Source organism: Meles meles, chromosome 1 (assembly GCF_922984935.1).
Source record: "Meles meles chromosome 1, mMelMel3.1 paternal haplotype, whole genome shotgun sequence".
Classification (NCBI taxonomy): domain Eukaryota; kingdom Metazoa; phylum Chordata; class Mammalia; order Carnivora; family Mustelidae; genus Meles; species Meles meles.
In genome coordinates this window covers 54,329,860-54,349,345 of record NC_060066.1, presented here as the reverse complement: position 1 = coordinate 54,349,345, position 19,486 = coordinate 54,329,860, and the positions used below count along the sequence as shown (strand labels likewise).

At 36.5% G+C, this 19,486-nt stretch overlaps 1 protein-coding gene across 2 annotated transcripts in view; it reads right to left on the bottom strand.

Moving 5' to 3' along the window:
• The window catches only part of ZNF704 (zinc finger protein 704), a 239,915-nt gene that overhangs the window by 175,165 nt on the left and 45,264 nt on the right, over window positions 1-19,486 (bottom strand). For both annotated transcript variants that reach the window (XM_046011007.1, XM_046011016.1), the window contains exon 2: window positions 15,681-15,922. In XM_046011007.1, coding sequence (XP_045866963.1) covers window positions 15,681-15,922 — 242 coding nt within the window. The remainder of the gene's footprint in view (window positions 1-15,680; window positions 15,923-19,486) is intronic.

The following is a 19,486-nucleotide window of genomic DNA, read 5'->3' as shown; positions in this document are numbered from 1 at the left end:
CTTGTCAATAGATGTCATCCACAAACTATTAGCAAGGTATACAACTACCTTATGTTTGGTTATAAACCTATTAATAGAGTTAGAGTCAGAAAAACATTGTTAAACTTTTAGTGAGTCTCCAATGAGAATGCTATATCTGTGTGTGTTCTAACGATAGTGAGGAAGAAACTTTTTTTCTAAATATTCACAGTGAGATCCTTAGAAATAGGAAGGAAGAAGAGCAAATAGGTTACCTCTCATCTTATTTTTCTTGATCCTATTCTAAATGGATCCACAATTGCTTATGATGGACCGATAATCTTGGAAACCTACAAGCAACTAGTAAAACTTCTTTTTAAAGCTATGGGGGTGGCAGCTATTGTTTTTGACTGTTCCAAAGATTTCTTTCCTTTCTTCATGAGAATGGGGAAAGGCACATGATGGCAAACTGGCCACAAACTCTATCTCCTGACTATAGTGATGGGTTCAGGAGTGGCCCTGACAAAAGCTGGAATAATCAGAGTCCTTACTAAAAAAAAAAAAAATTATTTTATTTTATTTTGTGAACATAATGGGGAAGATAATCTCTTGCATCTGGGCTCCCTGTGAACTTCCTGCCTCTGGGCAAGTTGCTAGAAGAAAAAAAAAAATCTGATACTTCTGTTTATCTTCTCTACAAAGTGGAGAAAGCCATTGGTAATACGGGCAGGCAAAGAAAGAGACTCAAAGATATCAATATGTATATAAACATAATTTTTATTTAAAAAAATTTAAAGGATAATTGATTATACTACCAAACTTTAAAGGAGAATTAATACCAATGATTTATAAACTCTTCAAAAAACATGAGAAGGGAACACTTCAACACTCATTCTCTAGGCCAATATTATTCTGATAATAAAACCAGATAAAGACAGCACAAGAAAGAAAATGACAGATCAGTCTTGCCTATGAATATAGATGCAAAATCCTCAAAAAAATACTAACAAACCAAATTAAGCGGTGTAAAGGAAGGATAACACCCCCTAATGACACTTACCCTAAGAATGCAAGATTGGTTTAATGTCTGAAAATCAATTACTATAAAATGTAGAGTATAATAAAGGACAAAAATTATGTGATCATTTCAATAGATATAGAAAAAGCATTTGACAAAATTCAATATTCTTTCATTAGAAAACACTCAACATGTTAACTGGGAATGGAAGGGAAATTTCTCAACCTGATGAAAGGCATCTACCAAAAATTCATAGCTAAAATCATTCTTAATGCAAAAGACTGAATGTTTCCCTCTAAGATCAAGAACAAGTAAAGATGTCCACTTATATTCAGTATTGTACTGGAGATTCTACTGAGGGCAATTACGCAAGAAAAAGAAATAAAAGGCATCCAGATTGAAAAGGAAGAAGTAAAACTATCCATATTTACAGACAACACGATTTTCCATACATAAAATCCTAAGGAATCCACAAAAACTATTCAAACTAATAAATGAATTCAGTAACGTTGCGGGATACAAGGCTAATATGCAAAAACTGGTTTTATTTCTACTCACTAGCAATGAACAATCTCAAAATAAAATTAAGAAAATGACTTCCTCTACAAGAGCAACAAAAAAATAAAATACTTAAGAATAAGTTTTTAAAAAGAAGTGAAGTGCGTCCAAGATGGTGGAGGAGTAGGAGTCCTTAGTTTCATCTGGTCCAGGAATTCAGCTAGAGAGCTATCGAATCATTCTGAACACCTTCAAACTCAACCAGGGATCTAAGAAAAGAATAGTTGCAACTCTACAAATAGAAAAGCGACCCCTTTCTGCAAGGTAGGAGGTGTGGAGAAGTGAATCTGAGGCGATATATGGGAAGATAGACCGCGGGGGAGGGAGTCTTCATAAGCTGACTACTGGAAAGTGATAGAGCAGCAGAGCACAAAATGAGAACTTTTAGAAGTCTGCTCTGATGAGGGACATCCCTGCCTGAAAGACACTTAGACAATGAGGTAGGGGCAGAATCATAGGTGGGACAATGTGCTCTCAGGATCCCTGAGGAAGACCATGAGTGTGCCTGAGTGTGGCAGAGCTCCCAGGCATCACAGTGGGGAAGCTGGCTGCAATTAATAAGCCCCGGAGTGGGCTCTCAAAGTGGGGTCACCATAAACTGGAAACCCCAGCACGGTTGGGAGAGGGGCCCAACAAGCGGCAGAACCAGCAAGACCTACCCCTACCCCTTCCTCCCCCAGGAGTGCACCATAGGAGTCTTCAGGATTCAGAGACTCCAAACGGTTGTGTGCCTGAGACAGAAATGCTTGGTCACAGGCTGGGTGAACATGGAGTGTAGAGGGGGACCAGGGGGACCGGAGTGATTGACTACTTTTCTCTGAGGGTGCACTGAAGAGGGCCTGAACTTTCAGCTCCGGGGCTGGAGATTGGGGAGGCTGTCATTTTTAGTCTCATTCTCTAAAGCTTCGCAGAAAGCCTTCAAGGAACAAAAAACACATAGAACAAACCGAAGCTGATTACTTATCCTGGCCCCTGGCAAGGGCAGTGCAGTTCCATGGGGAGAAAGGTGCAGTGGAAGACACTTGAAAATCAATGCAATAGGCTCCTCCCCCAGAAGATCAGCAAGAACATCCAGCCAAGACCAGGTTTACTGATCAATGAGAATGGCAAAACTCCAGCGCTAGGGGAATAGAGTACATAGAATTCATGGCTTTTCCCCCATGATTCTTTAGTCTGTCAACTTTAATTAAAAAAATTTTTTTCTCTCATTTTTCAACAAATTTCTCATTTTTCAACTCATTTAAAAAAAATCTTTTTGGGGGGTGCCTGTGTGGGTTAGTCACTTAAGCATCTGCCTTTGGCTCATGTCATGATTCCAAGGCCCTGGGATCAAGCCCCATGTTGTGCTCCCTGTTCAACAATGGAAAGCCTGCATCTCCCTCTCCCTATGCCTGACGTTCTACTTGTGCTCTTTCTCTAGCTCTCTGTCCAATAAATAAACAGAATCTTTTAAAAAATAAAATCTTTTTTAATTTTCTTTTTTTTTTTTTTTAAAGATTTTATTTATTTATTTGACAGAGAGAGAGATCACAAGTAGGCAGAGAGGCAGGCAGAGAGAGAGAGAGGAGGAAGCAGTCTCCCTGCAGAGCAGAGAGCCTGATGCGGGGCTCGATCCCAGGACCCTGAGATCATGACCTGAGCCGAAGGCAGCGGCTTAATCCACTGAGCCACCCAGGCGCCCCTAATTTTCATTTTTTTCAGTTACATTCTATCCGTTCATTGTATTTAATTTTATTTTTGTATATAAGTTTTTCTTTCCGTACAATTTTAGGATGCAGTTTCTTCTAATAGACCAAAATACACCCCAAATCTTGCGTATGGCTCTGTTCTATTCACTTGTCTGATCATATTCTCTTTTTTTCCTTTTTCCTTTTTGTTTTATTTTTGTTTTGTTAAAATCTTTTTTTAATTTTCATCTTTACAGTTACATTCTATCTTTTTTAAATTTTATTTTTGGATATGCAAAGTTTTCATTCTTTACAATTTTGAGATGTAGTTTCTTCTAACAAACTGACCAAAATACACTCAGGAGATAGTGTATTGTTCTGTTCTGTTCTGTTCACCTATTTATACCCCTTCCTTTGGTTGTTGTTTTCTCCTTTGTTTTTTCTTGCCTTTTAATTTCCATTTTTATAGTTATGTTCTATCATTTTATTGAATTTTATTTTTGTACATATATAAGTTCTTCTTTTTTTACAATTTTGGGATCTAATGTTCAAAAAAAAAGACCAAAATATACACAAAATCCAGTGTATTGCTCTATTTTATTCACTTGTCTGATTATACTCTTTCTTTTTTTTTTTTTTTTCCAAAAAAGATTTTTTTTTTTTAGTTTCAAGTCCCTTCTGATTTGTTTAGTGTATGTTACTCTGGGGTTATTGTTGCCATTTTAGCATTTTGTTCTCCTGTTCATCTATTCATCTCTGGACAGAAAAACTCACCTCAAAAAAGAAAACAAGAAGTAGGACTGACTGCCAGGGACCTAATCAGTATGGACATAAGTGAAATGCTGGAACTAGAGTTCAGAACGACAATTATGAAGATACTAGCTGGACTTGAAAAAAAGCCTAGAAGACACCAGAGAATCCTTTACTGGAGAAATAAAAGAACTAAAATCTAACCAAGTTGAAATAAAAAAGGCTATTAATGAGATGCAATAAAAACTGGAGGCTCTAACTGCTGAGATAAATGAGGCAGATGGGAGAATTAGTGATACAGAGACCAAATGATGGAGAATAAAGAAGCTGAGAAAAAGAGAGATTAAAAACTACTGGATCACGGGGTGCCTGGGTGGCTCAGTGGGTTAAAGCCTCTGCCTTCTGCTCAGGTCATGATCTCGGGGTCCTGGGATCAAGCCCCGCATTGGGCTCTACTCAGCAGGGAGCCTGCTTCCCTCTCTCTCTCTGCCTGCCTCTCTGCCTACTTGTGATCTCTGCTGTCAAATAAATAAACAAAATTTGAAAACAAAACAAAACAAAACAAAAACAAAACTACCGGATCACAAGGGGAGAATTTGAGAGATAGTGGTACCATAAAGTGAAGCAATATTAGAATAATTGGGATCCCAGAAGAAGAAAGAGAGAGGGCGTGGAAGGTATACTGGAGCATATTATAGTGGAGAACTTCCCTCATCTGGGGAAGGAAACAAGCATCAAAATCCAGGAGGCACAAAGAACCACCTCAAAATCAATAAAAATAAGTCAACACCCCAACATACAATACTGAAACTTGCAAATCTCGGAAAGAAAATCTTGAAAGCAGCTCAGGACAAAAGTTCCATAACCTACAAGGGTAGAAACATTAGATTGTCAAAAGACCTATCCACAGAGACCTGGAATTCCAGAAAGGATGGGCATGATATATTCAGGGTGCTAAATGAGAAAAATACTCAACCAAGAATACTTTACCCAGCTAGGATGTCATTCAAAAATAGAAGGAGTAATAAAAACCTTCCAGGACAGAAAGAAACAAAAAATTTGTGATCACCAAACCAGCCGTACAAAAATATTAAAAGGGATTCTCTAAGCAAAGAAAGAGCCCAAAAGTAACACAGACCAGAAGAGAACCAAGAAGCTATACAGAAATAGTCACTTTACAGGTAATACAATGGCACTAAATTCTTATCTTTCAATAGTTACTCTGAATGTAAATGAGCAAAATCTCTCAGTCAAAAGACACAAGGTTATCAGACTGGATAAAAAGGCAAGACACATTGATAATGCTGTCAGCAAGAGACTCATTTTAGACCCAAGACACCTCCAGCTTGAAAGTGAGGGGTGGAAAACAATTTACCATGCTAAAGGATATCAAAAGAAAGCTGGAGTGGCAAACCTTATATCAGACAAATTAGATTCTAAACCCAAGACTATAAGGAGAGATGAGGAAGCATACTATATCATAATTAAACGGTCTATCCAACAAGATCTAACAATAGTAAGTATTTATGCCCCTAATATGGGAGCATTCAACTATGTAAGCCAATTAATAACAAAATCAAGGAAACACACTGATAATAATACAATAACACCCCCTTCACTGCAATGGACAGATTAAGCAGAAGGTCAACAAGGAAATAAGGGCTTTGAATGACACTCTGGGCCAGTTAGACTTCACACATATATTGAGAACATTCCATCCTAAATCAACAGTATACACATGCATCTCTAGTGCTCATGGAACACTTTCCAGAAGATCACATACTGGGTCACAAATCTGGTACTAAAAGACTGGGACCATTCCCTGCATATTTTGGACCACAACGGGAAACTGGAACTCAATCCCAAGAGGAAATTTGGAAAGAACTCAATTACATGGAGGCTAAAAAGCATACTGCTAAAGAATGAAGGGGTCAACCAGGAAATTAAAGAAGAATTTAAGAAATTCATGGAAACAAATGAAAATGAAAACACAACTGTTCAAAACCTTTGGGATGTAGCAAAGATACTTCTTAGAGGGAAGTATATGGCCATACAATCCTTTCTCAAGAAACAAGGAAATTCTCAAGTACACAACCCAACCTTACACCTAAAGGAGCTGGAGAAAGAATAGCAAATAAAAATTCCTCCTAAATCCAGCAGGAGAAGAGAAATAATAAAGATTAGAGCAGAAATCAATGAACAGTAGAACAGATCAATGAAACTAGAAGCTGGTTCTTTGAAAGAATTAGTAAAGTTGATAAACGCTTGGCCAGACTTATCAAAAAGAAAAGAGAAAGTACTCAAATAAATAAAATCATGAATGAGAGGAGAGATCACAGCCAACACCAAAGAAATACAAATAATTATAAGAACATATTACGAGAACTATATGCCAACGAATTAGGCAATTTGGAAGAAACGGATGCATTCCTAGAGACATATAAACTACCAAAACTGAAACAGGAAGATATAGAAAACCTGAATAGACCCATAACCAGCAAGGAAATTGAAGCTTTAATCGAAAATCTCCCAACAAACAAGAGCCTGGGGCCGGATGACTTTCCAGAGGAATTCTACCAAACATTTAAAGGAAAAATAATACTTACTCTTCTGAAGCTGTTTCAAAAAAATAGAAATGGAAGGAAAACTCCCAAACTCATTCTATGAGGCCAGGGTGACTTTGATCCCAAAACCAAAAAAAGATCCCACCAAAAGGAAGAATTACAGACCAATATCCCTGATGAGCATGAATACAAAGATTCTCACCAAGATGCTAGGCAATAGGATCCAACAGTATATTAAAAGGATTATTCATCACGACCAACTGGGATTTATTCCTGGGCTGCAAGGGTGATTCAACATATGCAAATCAATCAGTGTGATATACTACATAAAAGAAAGGGCAAGAACCATATGATCCTCTCAATAGAGCAGAAAAAACATTTGACAAAGTACAGCATCCTTTCTTGATCAAAACTCTTCACAGCGTAAGGACTGAGGGAATATACATCAATATCATAAAAGCCATATATGAAAAACAGCAAATATCATTCTCAATGGGGAAAACTGAGAGCTTTTCCCATAAGGTCGGAACATGACAGCAATGTCCTCTATCATGACTGCTGTTCAACGTATTACTAGAAGTCCTAGCCTCAGCAATCTGACAACAAAAAGAAATAAAAGGCATCTGAATCAGCAAAGAAGAAGTCAAACTCTCACTCTTTGCAGATGACGTGATACTCTATGTGGAAAACCCAAAAGATTGCATCCCCAAGTTGCTAGAACTCATACAGGAATTAAGCAAAGTAGCAGGATATAAAATCAATGCACAGAAATCAGTTGTATTTCTACATACAAATAATGAGACAAAGAAAGAGAAATTAAGGAGTCGATCCCATTTACATTTGCACCCAAAACCATAAGAAACCTAGGAATAAACCTAACCAAAGAGGCAAAGAATCTGTTCTTAGAAAACTATAAAGTACTCATGAAAGAAATTGACGAAGACACAAAGAAATGGAAAAATCTTCCATGTTCATGGATTGGAAGAACAAATGTTGTGAAAATGTCTACACTACCTAGAGCCATCTACACATTCAATGAAATCCCTATCAAAATACCATCAACTTTTTTCACAGAGCTGGAACAAATAATCCTAAAATCTGTATGGAACAAGAAAAGATCCCAGATAGCCAGAGGAATGTTGAAAAAGAAAACCAAAGCTGGAGGCATCATAATTCCGGACTTCAAGCTCTATTCAAAGCTCTATTACAAAACTGTAATCATCAAGACAGTAGGGTACTGACACAAAAACAGACACATAGATCAATGGAACAGACTAGAGAATCCTGAAATGAACCCTCAACTCTATGGTCAACTAATCTTTGACAAAGTAGAAAAGAATACCCAATATAAGAAAGACAGTTTCTTTAACAAATGGTGTTGGGAAAATTGTACAGCCACATGCAGAAGAATGAAACTGGACCATTTTCTTACACCATACACAAAAAACAGACTCAACAATGGATGGAAGACCTAAATCCATCAAAATCCTTGAGAAGATCACAGGCAGCAACCTCTTCAACTCTGGCCGCAGCAACCTCCTTCTAGACACATCTTCAAAGACAGGGGATACAAAGGCAAAATTGAACTATTGAGACTTCACCAAAATAAAAAGCTTTTGCACAGCAAAGGAAACAGTTGACAAAACCAAAAGACAACTGGCAGAATGTGAGAATATATTTGCAAATGACATATAAGATAAAGGGCTAGTATCCAAAATCTCTAAAGAATTGCTCAAACTCATACCCAAAGGACAAATAATCCAATCAAATAGGAAGAAGACAAGAACAGACATTTCTCCAAAGAAGACATACAAATGGCCAACAGACACATGAAAAAATGCTCAACATAACTCAGCATCATGGAAATACAAATCAAAACCACGATGCAATACCACATCACACAACTCAGAATGGCTAAAATTAACAAGTCAGAAAACAATAGATGTTGGTGAGGATGTGGAGAAAGGGGAACCCTCCTACACTGTTGGTGGGAATGCAAGCTGGTGCAGTCACTTTGGAGGTTCCTCAAAAATTTGAAAATAGGGCTACGTTATGACCCAGCAATTACACTACTAGGTATTTACTCCAAAGATACAAGTGTAGTGATCTGAAGGGGTACCTGCACCCCAATGTTTATAGCTGCAATGTACACAATAACCAAATTATGGAAAGAGCCCAGATGTCCATTGACAGGTGAGTGGATAAAGAAGATGTCGTATATATATACAATGGAATACAACTCAGCCATCACAAAAAAAAAAAAAAAGAAAGAAAGAAAAAGTCTTGCCATTTACAATGATGTGGTTGGAACTAGAGGGTATTATGCTAAGTGAAATAAGCCAACCAGAGAGAAAATTATCATATGATCTCACTCATATGTGGAATTTAAGAAACAAAATAGAGGATCATAGGAGAAGAGAGGAAAAAAGGAGAGGGAGACAAACCATAAGAGAATCTTAATCATAGGAAACAAACTGAGGGTTGTCAGAGGGGTGAGGGTGGGGTGGAGGGATGAAGTAGCTGAGTGATGGACATTAAGGAGGGCATATGATGTGATGAGAGCTGGGTATTATATAAGACTAATGAATTACAGGCCTGTACCTCTGAAAGCAACAATGCATTATATGTTAATTAATTGAATTTAAATAAAAAGTTTAAAAAACATTTCATAAAGAGGCCAATTCATCAAGAATACATATCAATTCTAAAATTCATAAAACAAATTCTGATAAACTGAAAATTTAAGAAGTAGACAAAATCACTAAAGGGATAGGAAAAAAATCAGTAATACACAGAACCAGCAGTCACAAGTAGAAAAAAAAAATCAGTAACTATGCAGAATTCTTGAATAACATTATGAAAGAGGAAAAATAGTAAAGCATGGCTTAAAAAAGGAAAAAATTAAGATGGCAAAAAATTCTAAACATGTCAGTTTAATTGTAATGAAAGCAATGACTTAAATATCTTATTTCAAGAATATACTATGTATTTTTTTCTGGATTGTTTTCTCAATTGTTAAAAATAAGAAGATAAATGTATTATGCTTCTTACTTTTTACAATAAGAGCTAATTCTATTCATCTAATTTTAAGAAGAAACAGCCAAACAAAATTTGTGAAGGACACATAAAGAAGTGCTTAGAAGGAATTACTACTGGGATGCCTGGGTGGCTCAGCTGGTTAAGCGTCTGCCTTCAGCTCAGGTCATGACCCCAGGGTTCTGGGATAGAGTCCCGCACTGGGCTCTCTGATAACTAATAATGTTATTAAGTATAAGTCTTAATTAATGAACATGAATGATTATTCTACTCAAAGTAGATTTATAAGGCAAGACATAGAGGTATTCATCAGCACTAGCAACCTATATTAATTTTCCTAGAGCATCCTCCACAAATCACCACAAACTGTGTCTCAAAACAACAGAATTTTATTGTCTCACAATTTTGGAGGCTAAAGACAAAATCAAGATGTCAGGGAGCCATATTTTCTTAGTGTTTTTGTGCTGCTATAACAATACACCATAGACCAGATAGCTTACAAACAACAGAAATTTCTCATTGTGCTGGAGACTGGAGTCTGAGATCCGGGTGCCACATGATTGACTGAGGGTTGTCTTCTGGGCTACATACTTCTTGTATCCTCACTTGGTAGAGTGGGCAAGGAAGCTCTCTGAACCTCCTTTATAAGGGCATTAATCCCACCACGCCATGTTCCACCCTGATGATCTAATCAACAGGCAAATGACTTACTTCCTAATACTATCACTTTGGGGATTAGGTTTCAACAAATGAACTTGGGAGGGGACACATTCAGACCACAGCACCTTCTCTGAAGGCTCTGGGGAGAGAATCTATTTCATGCCTTTTTCCTACCTTTTGGTATTGCTGCCAACAGACAAATTAATCCAATCTCTGCCTCCACTGGCTTTCTCCCTAGGCCTTTTGTCTCCTCTCCTCTCTTCTTCTATGGATACCAGCCATACTGGTTTACAGCCCACCCTAAAGACATTCATCTTAATTTGGTTATATCTGCAAGGACCTAATTTCCAAATAAAATCTCATTCACAGGTACTGGGGGATTAGGGCTTTGTCATATCTTTGGGGGGATATGATTCGATCTATGCATACTCCAGATAACTGGCACACACAGACCAAAAACCTTTATTCCTATTACCATCATTTCTACTTTTTCACAATTTACAACTCTTTTGCAATTTCTCAATTCTGACATGAGTGTCCAGTAGTTGTTTCTCCTTGTTTCTCTTTTGGTAAATGTCTACATTGTTTACTGTAAAATCAGAGGATTTTATAAAACTGTTTAAAAGCAGCAGATTTCAATTAATATATGCCAAGAAATAATACATATAATCCTTAAAATACATAGAAACACTAGAGCAGTCTTCGTGAACTGTATATGGGAGTTGGCCCAGTGACATCCCCAGCAACTCCCCACAACAGGCGGAATTAACATGGTTGGAAGTTTCTGCTCCAACACGGACTCTCCTGGGTCCTTCATGTTCTCTTTTCTGAGACTCACAGATTTTACCACCATGCCTAGTTACCCTCTGGGTCAGTTCAAACATCCAAACACTTTTTGCACTATGAAAGAATTCGGTGTTACCAACTACATTCAAGCAATTCAATTCACCAGAAGTCTCATGTGCCAACAGCCTGGCACACATTCCAAGAACAGAAAAAGTTCTTCCAACTACTTGTATGCTCCACATCCCTGACTAATCTGTAAATTCCCTATTCTGGATTTCAACTCTTTCTTTCTTTCTCCCCAGATTTCCAGCACTAATCGGGGCATGATTCATTTATTATCTGTGCCCGGGTTCATCATCTTATTCAAATCAGGCTAAAATCACTGTCTTGAATAATGAATCACTGAGCTCTGCCCACAAGAAACCTCTGATTGGCATTTGTCTTACTGACCTTTGGCCTCTTACTCATTTCTTGAGCCAATCTACAGTATTGGAATTCCTTTCTGGATGGACTCTTCAAGAGCTCACACCCCTATCTCTTTATACTCTTAAACTTCATTTTTCTCAATTCTCCATAGAAATCAAGACTGCTAGTATTTTCCCCTAGATATTAAAAAATACTTAAGATGACATATTTATAATTAGTAACTCCTCATTCTCCATTCACAATCTCTTCTGAAGGGGGTTGTTTTCTTTTGCATTACTAAGAGAGTAAGCTGCCACAGCTTCAGAGAGAGAGGCATCGGTTACAGAGTGTTGCCCCCACTGTTAGCACTGACAATCCCCAACCCCAAATTAGTGCTCCCCAATAATTTGTTGCAAACAATTTTTTTTCTGTTAATGATAGATGTTTAGTTCCAAAGAAACACTGCTCATTCATGTGTTCTCTCACACACTCTTGCTCTCTCTGCTTAGTTTTCTCCACTGAAGAACTTGAAATACTCTGAGTACCCCAACTCTATAATGCACTCACCCCACCTCTACAACCCTCCCCCAAAGAAAAGACTGTCTCTTCCTAAAATTGATAAAGCAATATTCCACAGGTAAGTGGACTCCAATGCATTTACATAATACAGGACTCACGATGGACTTGCAAGGCAGTCTAGGACACTTCCCCCCAACCTTCCCAGGCTCTCTCCCTCACTGGGCTCAGGCCTACGCAGTCTCACTTACGTCTCCCTCCTTCCCTGTCCCTTGCCTCATCCTACCCCTTTTCACCCACAGGTATGTGTCCCAATAAAACGCTTGCATTTAATCCTGCCTTGGCATTTGCTTCTCAGAAGACCCAGCTTAACACATCAGGATTAGTAGCTTATTTAAATTTATGTTTCCCTGAAATGAGCAACTTTTAAATGGGTCCTCAGAAAATGGGTAAACAAAAAGGGATTTGGTAAAGTAGGTCTCAGATATAGAGTTCCTCTTTCTCTATTCCATTCATCCCTACCTTGAAAAAAAAAAAGGCTTTTCAATAGTTGTATCAAATTAATAGCTTTCCTAATATTAAGAGATTCTTCTTTATGTACAAATTCACCCAGTTGTAATAAAAAGAAAGCAAGTTAGGAACTGTTATTTGAAATTAGCTACTTAGGTGTCTGTTTCTATGATTCAACTGTAAACTCCTAGAGGGTTGGCATCCCATTTCATTCTTTTTTTTACTGAGTACTGGTTTCCTAGCAGGTACTCAATAAACAATCTACTACATGGAAGCAGGAAATGCTCAATCACAGTGAAGTATAAAGTTGGGGAGGGAAGTTCCTAGGCCTTTCTAGGGATATGAAGAAACATAAAATATATCTATTATCTTCATTATATAAACCATAGAAAATAAACTTCAAGTTCCATTTTATAAAATATAGAAAGCAAACATCAATAAAAATCTTCTTAGCTGTATTGGAATTAAGCAAAAGATAAAGTGACAAAGAATTTATTTTAAACTATTGAGAAACTCTCTAACAGTGATACTCTATTGGTTAAAAATGGTTATCTTGCCTTTCTGAGAACTCTCCAATACAGGGCACCTGGGTCTCTCAGTTAATTAAGCAACTGTCTTCGGCTCAGGTCATGATCCCAGAGTCCTGGGATCAAGTCCTGCAGTGGGCTCCCAGCTTCACAGAGAGGCTGCTTCTCCCTCTGACCTTCTCCCCTCTCATGGTCTCTCTCACTGTCTCTCTCAAATACATAAATAAAATCTTAAAAAAAAACAACAACAAAGAACAGACCAATACTTAACATCTGGATTTAAGAGAATAAGTTGCAATACTCATGTGGCTAGAGCCAGAGACTATACATATATGTGCATATATTATGCATATGTGTACTACGTATTATACAAGATACAGATTTCCTTTTACCAATAAACTTCACCATACTGTAGACATACTCAAACTTCATTATTTATACACTGCCAACAGACAGAATTGTTGTATTTCTCCTTTATAAACAAAAAGAAAAGTCTTGTATCTTCTTACCATGTCAAGTAAAGGAGTTTCTTTAAAACAAGATATTGATCCACTTAGATGATAGTGGAAAGTTGACATTTACAAAATAATTCCATGACAGCAAATGGAAATAGAACCAAAAGGATTGAGAGTTAGATAATTAGACTCCACAATTTCTAATTCCTTCATTGTCATTAAGAAGAAGAGCAATTTATTTCACCAACTGTTGGCATATTTATGATGATTAAATTCTTACTACAGCAATGAAAACAAGTGTATCAGTTGAGATCTCAAACAATGAAGCTTTAACTAGTATTTCCCATAATAGTTGAATAGATCTAAATTATACCCTGTCATTGGGGAATTTTTGCTGTACATTAATGGATTTAAAATCTAATTAACTCACCTATACTGTTTAAGAACACTACAATAACACTGACTCAACTCATAACTTTTAGGTACACTTAGTAAATTAGAGAAAGTGGAAAAAAATATTCCACATACCAGAGGCAGAAAAAGCAGAAGACATTTTTCTTTCTTTCCTTTTCATTATTCTCCCCAGAACCTACTGCAAGTGGGTGAAATTAGAGAAGAAAGATATATCTAAAACAATCTATGGTAATTTAAAATGATTAATTCCAGGTCTTTTAACATAAGATGCTCTAGTGGAAATTTTCGATAGAGTAAATCCTGTTGAACTGCAAGTTTTCACTAAAATATCAGACATGGGGAAGTCTAATTTTTGCACCACAAGCTTTGGAAGAAAATAAAACCATAGCTCTTCAGATTTCAAATTAACATGTCACTTTTCCTATGAGTCAACCAAATAACAGATATGAATTGAAGTACCTACCAGTTTTTTAGGGCATGATAAAAACATTTCAGGATGAGGAACTAATCCTAAAGAATTTAACATGTGCTTTATGTGAAAAAAAATAGAAAAGCAAATAATTCTATGTAGTTAAACAGAAGAAATGAATATATGAAAATCTGCAGCTGAAAGTTAAGGAAAACAAGGAGACCTACAATTTTAGAAAGTATGACAAATTTGGTAATAGAATAGAAAAATATGTAATTTTCTCAAAGAGATATTTTTGATTAAATATAGAAAGCAATGAAATTCTAATTATAAAAAGTGGATAGATAGAAAAAAAAACACTTATTCCTTTCCCAAGGATACTATTTTCCTAGTTAGCTGTCTGAAACCATTCAAATAAATAGAGGATATCTCAAAAAATTGCTTATAAAATTTCATTATAAATGGCTCTTGGTAACAAAATACAGTATACATATTAAAAATAAGCAATCTTTCATGCTATAGCATTTTCTTTCTTTTCCTCATCCAACAAATATTGATGGAGCCCCTAGCACATAATTAAGCATTATTCTAGTGCTAAGGATACAGCACAAACAAGATGGACTAAAATCCTGGCTAACATGGAACCTACTTTCTAATAAATGACAAGCAATAATAATGCTAACAAATGAAATAAATGACAAGCAAGAAAATAAGTAAAAGTCTAGTATATTCCATTCTGCTATTCCATTGTCATTCTGCCACAAAACTGTCCTTTGATTTAATGCTACTGGATATAGTTTAAGTAAAATTATAATGTGATAAAAGTCTTTTGATATTTCCATAAACCCTCTTGGCCCAGCTCTGAGGTAGATCAGTCTTAAAAGGATTACCATGATATAAACTAGGGATCACCAAACTTTTTCTGGAATGAGTCACATATAAATATTTTAGGTTTTGCAGACCACCTATGATCTATGTCACATGTTCTTCATTTTTTTTTTTAACCCTTTAAAAATGTAAAACCATTCTTACCTCACAGGTTATACAAAATGTGCCAGGGGCTGAATCTGGCCTGCAGCCATATCTCTCCAACCTCAAAATCTGAGTAACTGAGTATCTCTGCTTTAAGTGGCTATGCTCAGTACCACATTTTATGTTTTTCCTTTAACATTTATTCTTTTCCTCTTTATTATTCATTTTCCAAAATTTAATAAAACTTTCTTTTCTGGAGCTACAACACTTCCAACCAGAGCAGCCTTAAGTTCCAAAGAGCAAGGCTACCTGCTCTATTTCACCCAAGCAACAGAGAAACATTCTTGGCAAAAAAAAAAAAAAAAAAAAAAAATGCCTAAGTCTCTATGCTATAGAGAGAGATAGTGGTGGAGATTGTAGACGCTCCCCATTGACTTGCTGGGGCAGACACATAGAAAGTCTAATGTTTCCTTACCTTGCTGGAGGAACATCAATATTGGAAGAAACAACTTTTCGTTTTTGCTCAAGGAGACAGATGGAGCGAGTATTTTCTTTTTCATGGTCAAGGGCTCGGTTGGCTTTTTTGGTGTCTGCTGTTTTCACATCTTCCTCCATGGCCAAGGGAAACAAGTGTTGATGAGACATTTTCTTACTAGAGTCACGTTTTACGTCCTCTGGTTGAAATGTGAAGGTCATTTCCCGTTTAATGCTCCCCACCTGTGAAATGAAACACAAGAATACTTACTCGCCCAGAACATCACCTTTGCATGACTATGTGCAGATGACCCTAGAAAAGACCACAGATCGGAGACTTCCTTGTTCATGTTGAAGATTTTATAGTTTAAATGAGAAAAATGAAACAGAGAGATAAAATAACTGACATTACGAAGTAACAGACATTTGATGCATCATCTGTCATAATGCAAAAAAGCAGCATCACAAACATAAGAGGAACTTTTCAGGCATACAAAAACTTTGAAGACTTGAAAGCATAATGCTTCTAAAACAAATCTTAAACTTTAATACATCACTGGTTTCTCTTCTACAACTGAGAAAGTCAATTAAGTATATAAATTCTTAAATATTTCATACTAATTATATTGAATAGAAGAGTGTTATAAACATAAAATGAGCCTTATCTTTGACTATAAATACTGATCATGAAGAACTGTTTTTTATCTTTTATCTATAGCAGCTAAGATCTTAATGAAATCTCTTATTAGTATGATGACTTTAAAAAGTCATTAATTTTCCTTATCATTTTTGACTAAATGCAACGTGGCTTAAGGTTTGAGGCAAATATAAAGTTAAGCCTCAGGGCCTTAACTCTTGTTATTTCAGAGTTTGTGATGATGAAAAACAGACTGAAGTCAAAGAAAGATTTTTGTAAAGGTGGTTGGTATTGTAAGTGAGGTTTGGGATGAAGTTGTTAAATTCATGAGTGTACAAAGAAGAGCCAAAGGGAGCACTTGGGGAGCTCAGTCAGTTAAGCATCTGCCTTTGGATCAGGTCATGATCCCAGAGTCCTAGGATGGAGCCAAATTTCTGGGTCCCTGATCAGTAGGGATCCTGCTTCTCCCCCTCCCTCTGCCTCTGCCCCTACCATGCTCATGCTTTCTCTCCTCTCTCTCTCTCTCTCTCTCTCAAATAAACAAATAAAATCTTAAGAAAAGGAAAGTGAAAAAAAAGGAAAGAAAGAAACAAAGAAAGAAAGAAAAGTGATCCACTGCTCAGTGGATTATGTTTCAAAATATGCACACCTGTCAGACATGTCACAGACCCATTCAGCAGTTCATCCCTTTCATGGATTTAGTCTATAAAAATAAAGAAATCTTCACTTACCCACTAAACAGAGGATATACTTGTTTTTTCTTTTTAATTTTAGGCAGGAGGGAAAGCACAAAATATCTGATCAAAAAAATTTAGAATTACAGAAGCTAAACCCACAAACATAAGACATTTTCAGAAAAAAAATGAGAATGTATGTGTTCAGTAATAGCAGACTGGCCATGTATGATATTAAGCACCAGAAATTTTCAGACTAAAAGACACCTGTTAAGAGTCACGGGACCCGCTCATATATGAGGATTCCCAGGGATGACCTTGCGCCTTGGAACCCACTTGGCCGGAATGTATCTTTCATACAAACACAGAGCTCTTAAACTGAGCTGTCTTCTCTCCTTGACCTGTACTTGTCAGGGCAAAATGATCTTCTTCACATGGGGTTCCTGTCAGACCTAAGCCCAGGAAATGATCAGTCACTTTGGTCTTCTCGCAACTCATGAAAAAGTTACCAGTATTTCTTAAAATGAGTGGTTTAAAGAGCTCTTATAATGGCATCAATACACAACAGAAAATTTTTAAAAAAAATTTCAAACTTTCAAAAATGCAATGAATGTTCAATAAAAGTGTAGTTTGGAAAATTGACAAATGTAATTACTTTATTTCAAATACCCAGCACGAATCACTTTCTGTATAACTTGTTCTGCCTGGAGGTAGGAGAGGGAGGTACACTTCATTCCAAGCCTATGTTACAACCAGGATATACTAAACACCAGGCAAAGAAAATGAAAACAAAGGCCTGGTTTGGACGATCATAAATAGTTTCCCTCTAAGTGCCAAGTATTGCATTAATTAAATATTTAAGTAGTCATTAGTATTAAGTTGTAGCAATAATTGACATCTATACCTCTCTTGGGGCCAACTGTACTGATTAAGTGAATTCAATCCAAAGACAGGGTTAAGTGGAGAATATTACAGGAAGCTCAGCTCTTAGTTTCAAAATTTTAGGGAAAAAAAAAATCTAGCGTTTTAAAGCAAATTAATACAAAGTAGAACAAATTTCCTATAGAGATTATGTTATAATTCTATGTCATGATCTTAGCCAAGACTTCATACAAATTATAGTAATATTCAACAAAGTAAGCTATAAATCTTCCATAATACAGCTTAAACAAAAAAATTACTCTCTCAATAGTAATCAGGAAATCTTAGCAATGTAATGGATTTCAAAGGCTATTTAGCCCAAACTCTTTATATTAAAAGTGAAATTAAAAGCATTAGGAAAGGACCAAAGAGGACAAAAAAATACAGCGATGAGTAAGAGATTTTAGATACTTTGAGTCAAGGATTTCACTGTATGTAAATCAGGTGGAAGGAGTGGGTGACAGGTGTAGATCTTCATTATATTACTAAGCTTTAAGGCTTACATATAGAGATTCCATGTTCTTATTAACACTCTTTTATCTGTATCAGATATTAACATTTAAAAGATTTTTTGAAAGAAGAGTTCACAGGAAACTAGAGAGTAGAGAGAGTACGTGAAGTCAAATCTTGAGAAACTGGACTCTGAAATGGCTCAGAGAGATAGAACAGTGGCTGGAGAGGATGCCAGACAAGGAAAAATGTTCCAAGATGAAAGGTAATAGAGCATGTTTAAATGCTGAGTCAGAATCAAAAGAAAGGCATGAGTAAGGTTAGTAGTAGCAGAAAGGGATAGGACTAATACTGAGTTGTTACATCTCTAGCAGATTAGCAGACAGAGCAAAAGGAACAACATATGAACTCTAAATTTGCACTCCTATTAGATTAGCAGAACAAAACGGCTAAAAGAAGATATGGTTTCATTTATACGGGATTTCCAGAAAAAGCAAAGCTACAAAGACAGAAAACAGATCAGTGATTTTCTGGGGCTGGGGGTAGGAGAAAGAACCAACAGTAAATGCACTCCAGAGAACTTTCTATGGTGGTGGAAATGTTTTAGAACTAGACTGTTATAATATTTGTATAATGCTATAAATTTATTTAAAATAATTGAACTGTATTCTTTTTTTTTTTTTTTTCCATTTTATTTATTTTTTCAGCGTAACAGTATTCATTCTTTTTGCACAACACCCAGTGCTCCATGCAAAACGTGCCCTCCCCATTACCCACCACCTGTTCCCCCAACCTCTGTATTCTTAAAATGAGATGAATATTATGGTATGTAGATTATACCTCACCAGTACTGTTAATTAAAAAAAAAAAAAGTAGTTACCAGTGTGGAAAGTACATTCACAAGAACTCTGAGACCAGAAATTGGGAAACTATGCTTATAAAGCAGCTTCCATAAATTCTATTGAGTTTTTTGTTTTTTTTTTTTTTTTTGAAACACAGGTGATATGGCAAGCCAGGCTGCTGCAAGCAATTGTATGGTTATATCCTGCATACTGGTAAGATGGGGCTCAATCCAGCCCCCACTCAAGCCACGTCCCCTGGTGTCATCACCCATAGAAGAGAGAC